Source organism: Miniopterus natalensis, chromosome 2, assembly GCF_054644295.1.
Source record: "Miniopterus natalensis isolate mMinNat1 chromosome 2, mMinNat1.hap1, whole genome shotgun sequence".
Classification (NCBI taxonomy): Eukaryota; Metazoa; Chordata; class Mammalia; order Chiroptera; family Miniopteridae; genus Miniopterus; species Miniopterus natalensis.
The window spans coordinates 172,172,470-172,186,175 of record NC_142082.1 but is presented as its reverse complement, the minus strand read 5'-3'; the positions used below and the strand labels follow the sequence as shown (position 1 = coordinate 172,186,175).

At 34.2% G+C, this 13,706-nt stretch overlaps 1 protein-coding gene across 3 annotated transcripts in view; it reads left to right on the top strand.

Moving 5' to 3' along the window:
* BLTP3B (bridge-like lipid transfer protein family member 3B) overlaps positions 1–13,706 on the top strand; it is a 64,284-nt gene that overhangs the window by 14,806 nt on the left and 35,772 nt on the right. For all 3 annotated transcript variants that reach the window (XM_016223164.2, XM_087814851.1, XM_087814852.1), the window contains exons 2-3: positions 12,071–12,233; positions 13,623–13,661. In XM_016223164.2, coding sequence (XP_016078650.2) covers positions 12,071–12,233; positions 13,623–13,661 — 202 coding nt within the window. The remainder of the gene's footprint in view (positions 1–12,070; positions 12,234–13,622; positions 13,662–13,706) is intronic.

Below are 13,706 nucleotides of genomic sequence, written 5' to 3'. Positions count from 1 at the left end.
CATATCTGTGGGTAAAACATAGCTCACAGGCTGCCAAATTTGAACCTCTTCCATTCTTTAAATGTTTTTGTGGAAAAACTGGTTAGACAAGATAGGTTGATTTTTCTCCACGTGCATATTACAAAACTAACCAAGCCAAACAAACTCTGTAAATTGAGAATGCTAGAAACAAAGTAATTTATCATATGCATACCTTCCTTGATCCTTGTTCCGTTAACACTGTAGGTTTCATTTTTAAAAAAATAATATTTATGCCTTAAATATTTAATAAGCCTCACAAATTGACATTTAGGGTGAGAGTTGCCATATACTCTGATAATGCCTAGTAAATGTTCAGTTGCATTGAAATTTGGTCATTATGATAAGGGAATGGTAACTGATCCCAAAATATTGTTGAATCGAAAATTGGTCAGTATGGTAATGGAATGGTAACTGATCCTAAAATACCTTTTAACTTAAAATTGTACAAATTTGATTATAGTTTTGGCTCTGCTTTGCTGTAATTTTGAGCAGTTGATTGAACCTCTCCGGGCCTCCCATTCTTTATTATAAAATGAGGACGTTGGATTTAGAGGAACTAGTTAGTGCTCAAATTCTAAAATCATTTGATATTTTTTGCTAGTATGAAGGCTGCCTATAGCTATACTCAGTTTGTTTTTTACTTCGCTTAAAGTAATTTCTTTAAAAAAAATTTTTTTTGATCCTCACCCGAGGATATTTTTCCATTGTTTTTCAGAGAGAGTGGATGGGGGAGGGGGGCGGGGAGACCTCGCATATGCATATTTGCCATTTGTATGTCTTTTTTGGTTTGAAGGTCTGTTTAAATATTTTGCCTGTTTTATTAATGAGTTGTCTTATTTTTGAATTGTAAGACTTTTTTTTATATTGTAGATTCAAGTCCTTTTTCAAACAGGTTTTATAAATATTTTCTCCTAGTCTGTGGCTTATCCTTTAGTAACAGTGTCTTTTGATGGGCACAATTTTTAATTTTGATAAAGTATATTTTATTGATATTTTTCTTTATTATTTGTGCTCTTTTGTTGTTGTTTCGCTAAAGGAATCTTGATCAGGCTCAAGATCACCAAGATTTTCTCTTATATGTTATAGTATTATAGTTTCAGTTTTTAGAGTTCAGTCTGTGATCCATTCAGAGTTTTTTTGTTTGTTTATGGCGTGAAGTATCAAGGTTCCTTCTTTTTTTCCCTCTTACATATGGCTATACAATTGTTCCAACACAATTTATTGAAATACTTTTTCTCATTGAATTGCTTTTGCGCCTTTGTTGAAAACTAGCTGACTAAATTTGGCTCTATTTCAGGACTCTGTTTTGTTCCATTGATCATAAGTCTTAAAATTGGTTTTCCAAGGCCTCCAACTCTGTTCAGAGTTGTTTTGAGTTGTTTTGACATACTAATTCTTTTGCATTTTCATATAAACTTTAGAATAATTTTGTCATTTCTATCAAAAATCCTTCTGGATGTTTGCTTGCAATCTGTAAATCTGTTTGGGAAGATTTGACATCTTAACAATATTGAGTATTCTGATCTACCTGTAGTTTTATTTCTCTATTTATTTATGTCTTTAATTTCTCTCAGAAACATTTTATTGTTTTCAGCATGTAAGTCTTTGTACTCATTTTGTCAAATTTATTCCTAAAAATTTCATACTTGTTATGCTAATGTAAATGGTACTTTTAAATTTCAGTTTCTAATTGTTTGTTACTGAGATAAGGAAACACAATCGATACTTGTTTGTTTGATTGTTTCTTTAATCCTCACCGGAGGATATTTTTTCCATTGCTTTTTAGAGAGAGGGGAAGGGAGAGACAGAGAGAGAGAAACATCGATGTGAAAGAGACACATTGATTGGTTGCCTCCTGCACAAGCCCCGACCAGCACTGGAGATAGAGCCTGCAATGGAGGTACGTGCCCTTGGTCAGAATCGAACCCGGGACCCGTCAGTCTGCAGGCCGACGGTCTAACCACTGAGCAAAACCAGTCAGGGCCAATTGATACTTTTTATTGGGTGAAATTTGCATACACCTTCCATATGCAGCTAAATGATTTTTTAAAATAAGATTTTTATTTTAGAATACTTTTAGATTTACAGAAAAGTGGGTTTTTTTGTATGTGTGTGTTTTAAAGATTTTTAATTGATTTTTAGAGATAGAGGAAGAGAAAGGGAAAGAGAGAGGAGAGGGAGAGAGAAACATCAATGTGAGAGCAGGACATCAATCATGGGGATTGAACCTGCAACCTGGGCATGTGCCTGGACTGGGAATCAAACCAGCAACCTTTCCATGCACTGGATGATGCCCTACCAACTGAGGTACACCAACCAAGGCTATAGAAAAGTTTTAAAGATAGTACAGAGAGTTTTCATATACCATGCATTCCATCTCCCCTATTAGCATTATTTGTATGGTACATTTGTCACAATTGTGAACCAATATTTATAAATTATTTTTAACTGTAGCCCATACTTTATTCAAATTCCTATTTTTTTTTACCCAATGTCCTTTTTCTGTTCCAGGATTCCACTGTGAATACCACATCATATTCAGTCATTGTGTCTTTTTTGATTCCTCCTGGCTCTGACAGTTTCTTAAACTTTCCTTGTTTTTGATGATCTTGAGAGTTTTGCATAGTATTGGTCAGATACTTTGTTCAGTGTCTGTCAGTCAGGATGTGTCTACTTTTTTTTCATGATTAGAATGGGGTTATGAGTTTTTGGCAAGAAGACTACAGAGGTTAAGTGCATTTTTAATATGTTATATCAGTTGTACAACATCAGTGTGTCTTACTGTTGATGCTGACCCTGATCACCTGGCTGGTGTCAGGTTTGTCAGGTTATCCACTGTAAAGTTGTTCTTTACCCCACTTTCATACTGTGTGCTTTGGAAGGACGTACTATATCCAGCGCACACACAGGGAGTGGAGAGTTTTGCTCCACTTCCTTGAGCTTGGAATATCTACGTACGTAATTTGGAAATTTTCTGCATGGGAAAGTTATATGTTCTCTCCCAGTTATTTATTCAGTTGTGTTTATATCTGTGTAGACTCATGTATATTTATTTTATAGTTTGGGTTATAATCCAATAATATTTTATTTTGTTGTTCAAATTGTTCCAGCCTTGGCTGTTAGGAGTTCTTTTATTTTGCTTCTGTGTCCCTTCAGTTGATTTAATTTTTTTAAACTGGTCTTATATTCTGTAACCTGCTACACTCATTTATTAGTTCCAGTAGCTTTTTTTTTTTAAGATTCTGTAGGGTTCTCTCCAAAGATAATCATGTTGTCTAGGGAAAAAGACAGTTTTACTTCTTTTCTAGACTGGATGCCTTTTATTTCTTTTTCTTGCCTTATTGTGTTGGTTAGAACCTCCAATACAGTTTTGAATAGAAGTGGTGAGAGCAGACATCTTTACCTTGTCCCTGTCTTAGGGGAAAAGCATTTTAAAGCCTTTCATAATTATGATTTTTTTTATATTTTAAAAATGTTTTTATTGTTGAGAGTACTACAGAGTTTTCGTAGATGTTCTTTGTAATGTTGGGTAAGTCCTTTTTCTGATTTGTTGAAAGTTATTTTTCCATGTATATTGTTGACTTGTGTCAAATGCTTTTTTATGCCTCTGTTGAGATCATTATGTGATTTTATTTTTAGTACAGTGAATTACATTAGTTGATTTTTGAATGTTAAATCAACCTTAATTCCTGGAATAAATACTAGGTCACAATGTATTGTACTTATATATTGTTTGTTAAACTGTGGGTCATAGCTTGCTTTGTGAAATTATTATAGTAGGTTATGATAACCATTTTAAAAGAATGAAATAGAATAGAAAATGTCAGACAGTATTAAACTGTTACTATGTGAAATTTGTTTCAATTAATGTGTGTATTAGATTGTAACTTAGTGTATTTCTTGACCTAGCTCATATAAAAAAATTTAAAAATAACGAATTCACTTTTGAGCCTGAAGATAATGAGACCTAGAGTAGGGCAAGAAAGCAGCTAGCCCTAGGAGGAGGGTGTCAGATTAAAGGAGGTACAATTTGGATGAAAAAATGGTGTTGGGTAAGGGAGAACATGAGACATTTGAGTTTCTTAGAAAAGCCTTATCTGTTTCTTAGTTTTGATTGGAGGAATTTTTATGGCTACATGATGAAGCCCATGAACTGTGAAAGGATGTAATTAGTTGCAGATTAATAACTTAATGTTCCTAGCTAAAGGACTTGGCAGTCTATCAGATTTTGGGAAGTCTCTCCAAGAATATTCTCTATTATATGACTTTAACATGCAGTAATAAGGTACTGTATTTTTCTCTTCTAGAAATATTGTTTTGAATAAAATCAAGCAGAAACTGTTAAATTTGCTTACACAAAGATATTACTTCTTGTAATGTGTTTTCATATGCAATGAGAATTTAATCCTTGTAGGGGCACACTATCTAGAGATACTAGCCAGTGCTTTTAATTACTTGTTCATTTCAAGGGTGTTTGAATTGGGCCCAATTTGGGGAGATTGGAACAGTATAGGGGAAGAGTCTTTTTGGTACCTTTAAGTTCTAAAATGTTGGATCTGTGTTTCTCCCTCAAATGTACTTTTTTATTATTTGTCATCTCGATCCTAAGGTAGTGCTTTAGTTTCAAATTTTGAAGGAAAGTATCTGATTTAACAGACTAAAAGCCTTGTCTACCTCTAGATCAATCAGCTGTAACCAAAGAAGTATGTAAAAATGTCTTAGACTTGCACCTTTTCCTATGTCTATGGACTTTCTCTGGGAAGATGGAATCACTGGTAGTTGGGCAGCCACCCTAAAAGGTGTTTGTTTATTAATAACAAGTTAATTTAATTTAATAACAGTATTAAAAATAAAATTATGGTATTGAAATAATTTATTTTCCAGATAGTTAAAATTCTTTTTCTTTAAGGCAGTGGTTCTTGGCCTTTTTGGTGTCCAAAAACCCTTTTGAAAATATAATAAAGTATCCTGAACTCCTTGAAGCCCATCCATGAACTTCAGATTAAGAGTGCCTACTTTTAGTTTTTTAATTAAACAATTTAGCATGCAATTATTAAATTCTCTGTGTCTAGTTCATGCTATAGCATAAAATATCAGAATAGGAATGATTATTTCTAATTACAGCTATTATTTGAGAAATATTATCAAGTAGCAAAGCCAGTTCTTAAGTTTAGAAAAATAGTAGGTATTGATGTGAATCTCTAAAAGCATATACAAGAATAGGACCCATAAACAATTTCAGGACAAGGTAGATCAAGAAATTTATTATATGAATGTAAAGAAGTAAGTGTGGAAGAAGGTTAGAAAAGGGTTTTTCTAAACTTTGTTCTAAGATTCTTTTTAGCTCTGAGATTCTGATTTTACCCTCAAATATAGTTAACCTGGAGATGATTCATTTCACAAATGTGTTTTAGGTTTCTTTAGCAAATAAAGCAACTATATAATCTTTATTTATTTATTTATTTATTTATTTGAATATACCTATTTCAGAGAGAGGAAGGGAGAGGGAGAGAGTTAGAAACGTCAGTGATGAGAGAGTCATTGATCAGTTGCCTCCTGCACACCCCCTACTGGGGATTGAGCCCACAATGTGCCCTCACTGGGAATCGAACTGTGATCTCCTGGATCATAGATCAATGCTCAACCGCTGAGCCACGCTGGCCGGGCTATAATCTTTATTTTTATGATGTGGCTGTAAAATCTGATGAAAGCTCAAATAAATTATGACTAAAATTTATAGTAACATCAGATATAAAATTTGTACTTTTGATTTATGGTTTATTGCATACTTAGTGTTTTATCAAGCCAAATTTTTTTTTTATAAAATTGTGATTACTGGTTATGTAATATCTCTGTATTGTTCATATTCCCAGTTAACCTGTATCTTAATATTAGTAATAGCTAACACTTACTGAGTTTTCCTGTGTGTTAGGGACAGTTCCTAGCACTTTAAGTGCTCTAACCCAGTTAATGCTCAAACAGCCTTATATAGCAGGTGCTATTATTACCCCTATTTTACAGATGAGGAAACTGAGGCATTGAGAGGTTAAGTGGTTAGTGGTATTTTTCTTCTTGCAGAGCTGGGATTCTTGACCTTTCTTGCATTTATACTGTATTCCCTTAAGCAAATGATAAACCTTGATTATGTGCAATTACTCTCTTTGTTTTGCCCTAAATGTTTGTTTAGCACAGTGTTTTGCACATAATTTAGACTCTCATAATTATGTATTGATTGTAAATTGAATAATATAAATCAAACCAATTTTTTCCATTTGTGTGGGAATTTTAGTTAGCTGTTTTTTTTGTTAATACTGAAAAAACTACTAAATTTATTTTCATTTATTATGTGTCATTAAAGAAGACTTTAGATAAAATGGAAGCCTGTTTTCATATTTTAAGCATGTTTTTAAATTGTTACCTTGTTAAAAATATGAGAAAGTTAACCAATAAAATTCATTCACACTGAAATTTATTTTATATGATATTAATATTAGAATAAAGTGTACTTATTTTAAAACCTCTTTGCATGCTGGTAATGAAACATTCATGTGTGTTCTGAATTATAAAAATGTCAGTAGCAGGTGTGCCGTTTTTGTCTCTGTCCTGTGGTCTGACTTTCTCTGTGTAGATGTTCTGACTTGGACGTATTCAGGTCAGTATTTGGCTTTCTTTTACCCTCGTTTCAAGTCTTTGTTAACATACCTGCTTTGGCTCTCTATACATTTCATGCTTTCATTCTCCTCTCCCCTTCTCCACCAGATAGATAATTTTTCAGAGTTTAATTGACTTTCATTTCCACCATTTTTTAAAAGTTCAGCTTTATAATCATTCAGCTTTAAATGATTCTTTAGTGAGCTGAAATGGTTTATTTCAGATATAATTTATTCTCTTTAGGAACAGGCCAGTGTTATAACACTTGTCAATTATAATGTTTAGAAGAGTAATCCAGTTATCTGGGGACTTCAAATGGCAATTTAGTCCAAAGAGCCTGCAGCAACCCTTGGAAAAAGCTTAGGTAGACACATCTCTCATGCCTTAATGCTTTTTTGTGAATATTCTTCCCTTTGTTTGCCTAAGGAAGGCATTTAATGAAAGTCTGCTTTTTCTATATCAATTAAATTATAACAAATGTAGCTAAAGAGAAATATCACAGTAAGTGGCTAAACTAGAAATCAGACCTGTTTGTCTGACTTTAAGGCTCTTGCTCTTTGCAGATACTATCCCTTTGTTATGAACTAATTTGAAGATAGAATTTCTTGTGAATGACATATATTTTAATCTTTCCATCTTTCACTTTTACTCTTGCCAGGCCTTTTTGGGTTTCTATTGAACTTTTGTCTTTATAAAAGTGATATATGCTCCGTATACATTTTAAACATACCGAAAAGTATAAAGATGAAGAAACAAATCTAAAATCTCACCAACATAGGTATTCTTGATATTTGATATTTTATAGTGCAGTTTTTACGTAATTGAAATCACAGGGTATAATTTTGAACCTTGAATTTTCACCAGACATTATAATATAAACTTTTTTTTATATGATTGGCAAAATATATTACTTGATATGTGTATAGCATAATGTATCATAATTAAAGGGATTATTCCCTTTTGGACATGTAGCTGCTTTTACTTTTTTCCCTTTGTAAATGTCATTGAGATGAACATTATTGTACATACCCAGTCAAGATGTTGCCTGATTTCTCCATTAACCACATGCGTGCACACACGTTCCTTCCTGCCCAACACTAGTATAGTCAACTATTGTGTTCATGAGTTACTCAGTATTTTTGAAGTATGATTAGGTTCATTTGTTTCAGTTTGCTTTCAGTTTTAGGTTTCTTTTTCAGTCTCAGTTTCCTCATTCTATTTTACTTTTTACATATGTAGACTATTAACATGCTTTCCAAAGTCAAAACTGTTCAGAGCCAACCCCTCCTCTTGTGTACTTTATCTCCTGTCTCCTAATCAAGGATTCTCTGTCCTTCCAGTACGCTCAATACTAGCTTTCATTTTTCTGCATCATTGTTGTCAGCATACAAGCCCACTGACTTCTCACCTTAGAACAAAACCAAACCTGATTTCTCTCCTACCTCATTGGCCCTTCTTCTTAATCCCCTCATTGGTTTCTTTTACATTGCCTTGGCCTCTTAATGGTCCCTGACCACAGTCTTTGAGCCATTTCATTTTCTGTCTCCATCTTGCAACCATAAATACCATCTATAACATTGGTGACTACAAAATTCAAATCTGTAGCTACTGAGTGAGATTTGAATACCCAACTACTAACCTTTCAAAGCCTAAATTCTGTTCCTTAGTCTCAATTTATTTCTCCCTCTATCTCCTTACCTACTAAATGGCAATTCTATTCTTCCATCTACTTAGACCAAAAACCTTGGAGTCATCCTTGAATTCAGTCTATACAATCAGACCCTGTTGGCTTTACCTTCAGAATCTATCTAAACTGTTCCCTTCTCATCACTTCATACTCTTCCATTTTGATCCAAGGCAGCATCTTCTCTTACCTGTCTTATCGCAGTAGTCTCCTGTTTGGGCTTCCTGCTTCTGCCAATGTCTTCCTGTTATGTATTCTCAGTAAAGTGATCCTTTAAAAATGAAAGCATCCTGTTCTAGTCAAAACCATCTGTAGACACTTTCATTTTTACTCAATAAAAGCCAGAGTCCTTAGGGTAGCTTAAAAGATCCTGCATGACCTGACCTCTTTTATTTCTCTCACCTCATCTCCTTTTATTCTTGCTCATGTTCATTTCCTCCAGTCACATTATCCTTCTTGCTGTTCCTCAGACATGCCACGCAGGGTCCCACCTCAGGTTTTTGTCCTTGCTTTTCCTCTGCCTAGAACATTCTTCCTCACGTTGCTACCTCCTTCACTTCCTTCAGATCTTTGCCCAAATGTCAAATTTTCAGTGAGGCTTTTCCTGCCCACCCTTAAAAAAAAAGTTCCTCTTTTTATACCTCCTGTCTTACTATTTTGCTTTTTTCCCCCTTTCCCCCTCCATAGATACCAAAACCTGGCTTACTATATATTTAACTTATTTTTTAATTCTCTGCATCCCCCTCCCCCCCACATTAAGCTTCATAAATGCAGATATTTTTATCTTGTTCATTGTCAAATTCCCAGTGACTTTTACATTATAGGAACAGTAACAACTCACTTAATAGTGGTATGTTCTTGGGAGTGTGGTGAAAGGATTTATGGTGAAACCAGTTTTTCCATAGGCTAATTGATATAAACAAGAGTTAAGTTACTGTGGTATCTCACCAATGTTCTAACAAAATGACATTATTTGAGGACCTGCTATATCAATTAAAGTTTATTGAATGAAAGAGTTAATGAACAAAATGGTCAGGGCTTTGGATGATTGGTCCCCTCTTTGTCCTTCCAGATTTGTCTTTTACTGTCCTGGCCCTCTTGCTGTGTTCCAGATGCTGATCTTTTTTTTTAGTTCTGTTTTATACCACGCTTCCTCCTGCCTCAGGACCTTTATATGCTTTTTTCCTCTGTTTGGAATACCCTTTCTCTCCCTGCCACCCTTTCCTTCTGTAGTTAGTGTCTGCTTATCCATTAGATATCAGCTCAAAAGTCCTTGTTTCAAAGCAGCTCTGGATTAAGACCCCCTACTGTATGCTCTCTCAGTCCTGCTATTTGATCTTCTGTCTCACCAAGTAAACTGAAACTTGCACAAAAGTAGGAACCTTGAGTGTACTGCTTGCTTGCCACTGTATGTGTCTGAATAGTGAATCCTCATTAAATAGTGAATGCTCCCTTCTAACTCTAATGTTTTGCCTTGAGGAAGGGGTAGGTCGTTCCTGTATAATTAGGAATGGTGGGCTATCAGCAAACTTCATAGTATTAAACTAAACATGATTAGTAGCTAAGTATTATATAACCCAGCATTATTGGTTAAATATGAACTTTGTGTTTCTCAGTTGATATTCTGTGAGAAGATATGAATAAAGATAAAATACGGCTCAAGAAATTCTGGTTTAGAGTCAGTGGAGAAGCATGTGTATATTGATTGATAATTCTTGTTGATGTGTAGGGCATGTAAAAACCTAGTACATTTTGCTAGTTTAATTTCAGAAAAAGATAGAAGACTGGCTAATAACTCTTGTTAGCCAGTAAATTTTGTCAGTTTCACTTTTGAAAAGTAACTGCTGTGTGAAGTTAGCAATTTTACATTTTTTAGGGTTTTAAGGATTAAATAATATATGTGTAAGTACTTTAAAGTGTGTAATTTTTGTTATCATTATTAGTTATGACATTAGGGAAATAAGTTACTCATTATGTTTACTCATGTAAAAAGTGGGGATAAAAATAGTGTTGACCCTAATGAGTTATTTTGGGAATTAGATGAGATAGTAATGCATTCCTGCAAAGAGCCTGGTATTCAGTAAACCCGAGTCTCACATAGAGCACACCAACATGATTTGCTAAAAAGAGTTGCATAATCCCCTGCCTCAGAGACCTTTTAGAACAAAATATGTGTACTATAATTTATTCCTAGAATGATCTGGGTCAGTTTCTAAAGCTGGGAATCACTGGATGATTCTGAAAGTAGTTAGAGTGGGCCTTGAAACGCCAAAATTACAGATTTGATCCCCGGTCAGGGCACATAAAAACTAACCAATGGCCCTAGCCGGTTTGGTTCAGTGGTTAGAGCATTGGCCCGAAGATTGAAGGGTCCGGGGTTTGATTCTGGCCAAGGGCACATACCTCCGTTGCAGGCTGGATCCCGGGGGGGGGGGGGGGGGGGGGAGGCAACCAATAGATGTGTCTGTCTCACACTGATCTCTCTCTCTCTCTTTCTCTTTCTCCCCTCCCTTCTACTCCCTGAAAAGCAATGGAAAAAATGTCCACTGGTGAGGATTTTTTTAAAAAAATTAAAAAAGAACCAATGAATGCATAAATAAGTGGAACAGCAAATCAATGTTTCCCACCCTTGCTCTCTCTCAAATATAAATAAATAAATAAATAAATAAATAAATAAATAAATAAATAAATAAATAAATAAATGGAGTGCTAATGTGGACTTACTCATACTCGCTTGCTCTGAGCTCTAGCACTGGGGCAGCAGTCCAAAGGCACCAGGGACATTGTCCAATGAGGGCAGGAGGGGCAGCTTTCCCCCAGATAGAAGTGCTGACAGAGGTCATTGTTTCTTTGCTGAGCTGTCCCCCAACAGAGCCAGCAGACAGGCGCCGTATCTGAGTCTCCATCAACCTGGGCAACACTGTTCTCCCACCCCACCCAACTTGCAGGCCTGCCCAAGGCGTTTCCAGTGGATTTTCTGTACAAGTGACCTAAGTCTTGTAAAGTACTGCATAGGAAATATAGTCAGTAATTTTTTAAAAGCTATGTATGGTGTCAGATAGGTACTAGATTTATCAGGGTGATCACTTCATAAGTTATATAAATGTCTAGTCACTGGGTTGCACACCTGAAACTAATATAATACAGTATATGAACTGTAATTGAAAATAAAAAATTATTTTAAAAATTAAAAATGTAAAAAAAGAAAAAAAAAGGAGTGCTACTCTACTGATCATCATTTTGGGATGGTGAATGGCGGTGACTACTGCTGCTGCTGCTACTTTTAAAGGTTCCTCTTTTTCCTACCTTCCTTGTAGGTTGGTTAGTAGAATAGGAATATTCCCTCCTGCGATGTAGTCTGTAACAAAGTGAACAAAATGTGATATGCACTGCCTTTCATAGTGCCTGGGAAATAGTGGATACTCACTAGATACTCATAAATTTGCAAGGCAGTGAGAACCAGAGCTTGATTACATGTGGGAATATGATTTAAATGTGTGACAGAAACACTGTAGGCTTTCTGTGAGAGAGCTATGGACAGGAGAGATGGAAACAAGTAATAAAACCGTGTTACAAGTGGATTCAAGTAGAGCCTGTCACTGCAGTTTTGGGTTTCTTAGTACTGCTGTTACATTTTTAATGCTTTGTATATTTGCAAGAGTGACTCTACTGTAACTGACACTAAAATAAATGTCAATATATATTATCTTTCAGATTTACCAAAAATTTATCTCCTGACAAGATAAACCTAAGCACCCTTAAAGGTGAAGGTGAACTGAAGAATTTGGAGTTGGATGAAGAGGTGCTCCAGAATATGTTGGATTTGCCTACATGGCTTGCTATCAACAAAGTTTGTTGTAATAAAGCATCTATTAGGGTGAGATTTTGATATTGGTGAAAAGCATTTTCTGTTTTTATTTTTTAATTTTATCCCTATCTTTTAAAATAAATATTTTGTTTTAGGTAATTCTGTCCAGAAGCATTTTTATTAACATAGTTTAAAAAGGCAAATACCTTTTTCTTAAGTAATTACATGAATGTGTGCCTTATGAATTGTCATATAGTAATGTATTAATTTATGAATTAATAGATTTTAATTTCTGTTTAAAATTTATTATTAGTATTTAAATAAAATTATTGGTAGTTTAATACAACTCAAAGTTTTTTAATTGGATTTGTTATCAAATGTGACAATTTAAATTTGTGATAAACACTTTATTTTACTTTATTTTTAAAAAAATACGTTTTTATTGGTTTTTAGAGAGAGAGAGGAAGGGAGAGAGACAGACAGATAGAAACATCGATGAGAGAGAAACATCATCAACTGCCTCCTGCATACCCCCTGCTAGGCATGTGCCCTGACCAGGAATTGAACCAGTGACCTCTTGGTTCATGGGTGGACACTCAACCATTAAGCCACACCGGCCTGGCATAAACACTTTATTTTAAATGAAGACATAGGATTGATAAGTTATTATCATCTCTTTGTTATACTTTTATTTAAAGTTTTATTTCTTCTCCTCATTTGTTTCTTATTTTGAGGATTTTAAAATTTTCTTTTATTAATACATTACTTACTAAAACTTATTTTTACTTGCTTTGACACTAATCATATCATACCATTTCTTGCTCTTAAAGACTAGGCTTAGTTTGCAAGTCTGCTCAGTAGAGACAGTTGAATGCTAATTTGTTTCTTAAAATTAAAATTAGGCACCAAAGAGAAGATTGTAGGAAAAAAAGATAGTTTCCTTTAATTTTTTGTTCTATCCTTCGTAAACCCAAATATCTCCAAAGACATGTTATTTTAGTGCAGGTTATGTTTGAATATTATTTATTTGCTATTTCCTACATTTTATAACAATGGCTTCACTTTTGTATTTGTTTTAAATATCTGTAAAGAGGTCAAATTCTAGAATATAAAAAATTGTTAAATGAACAAAATACTGATTATGCTTTGCTGGGAGGTCTTAGCTAAATTATGAAATTAAAATGTGTTTTAAGGACTGGGAAAAGAAGATATTTAAGAGAACCTGAAATTTTCATTTAAAAAGATGACTAAGAAAATATGACTAGTCTTTTATGTAATGTAGGCACATCTAATTTTAAGAGTATGAATGGCTCATTTTATTATTTTGCAATTTAAGAAAAAAGTCATCTGATACAATTTGGTGTGTCTGTTACTATTTTAAGAAAGAAACTGTGTTGGTTACTATTTTACATCTTTTTAGTGATTCATTTTAAAGAAAAAAACTTTTCCCCCCCCCAGATCCCATGGACAAAACTGAAAACACATCCCATCTGTTTGGTGAGTTCTGAACTGCCTCAGAATCAAACATTTATATAAGCATCT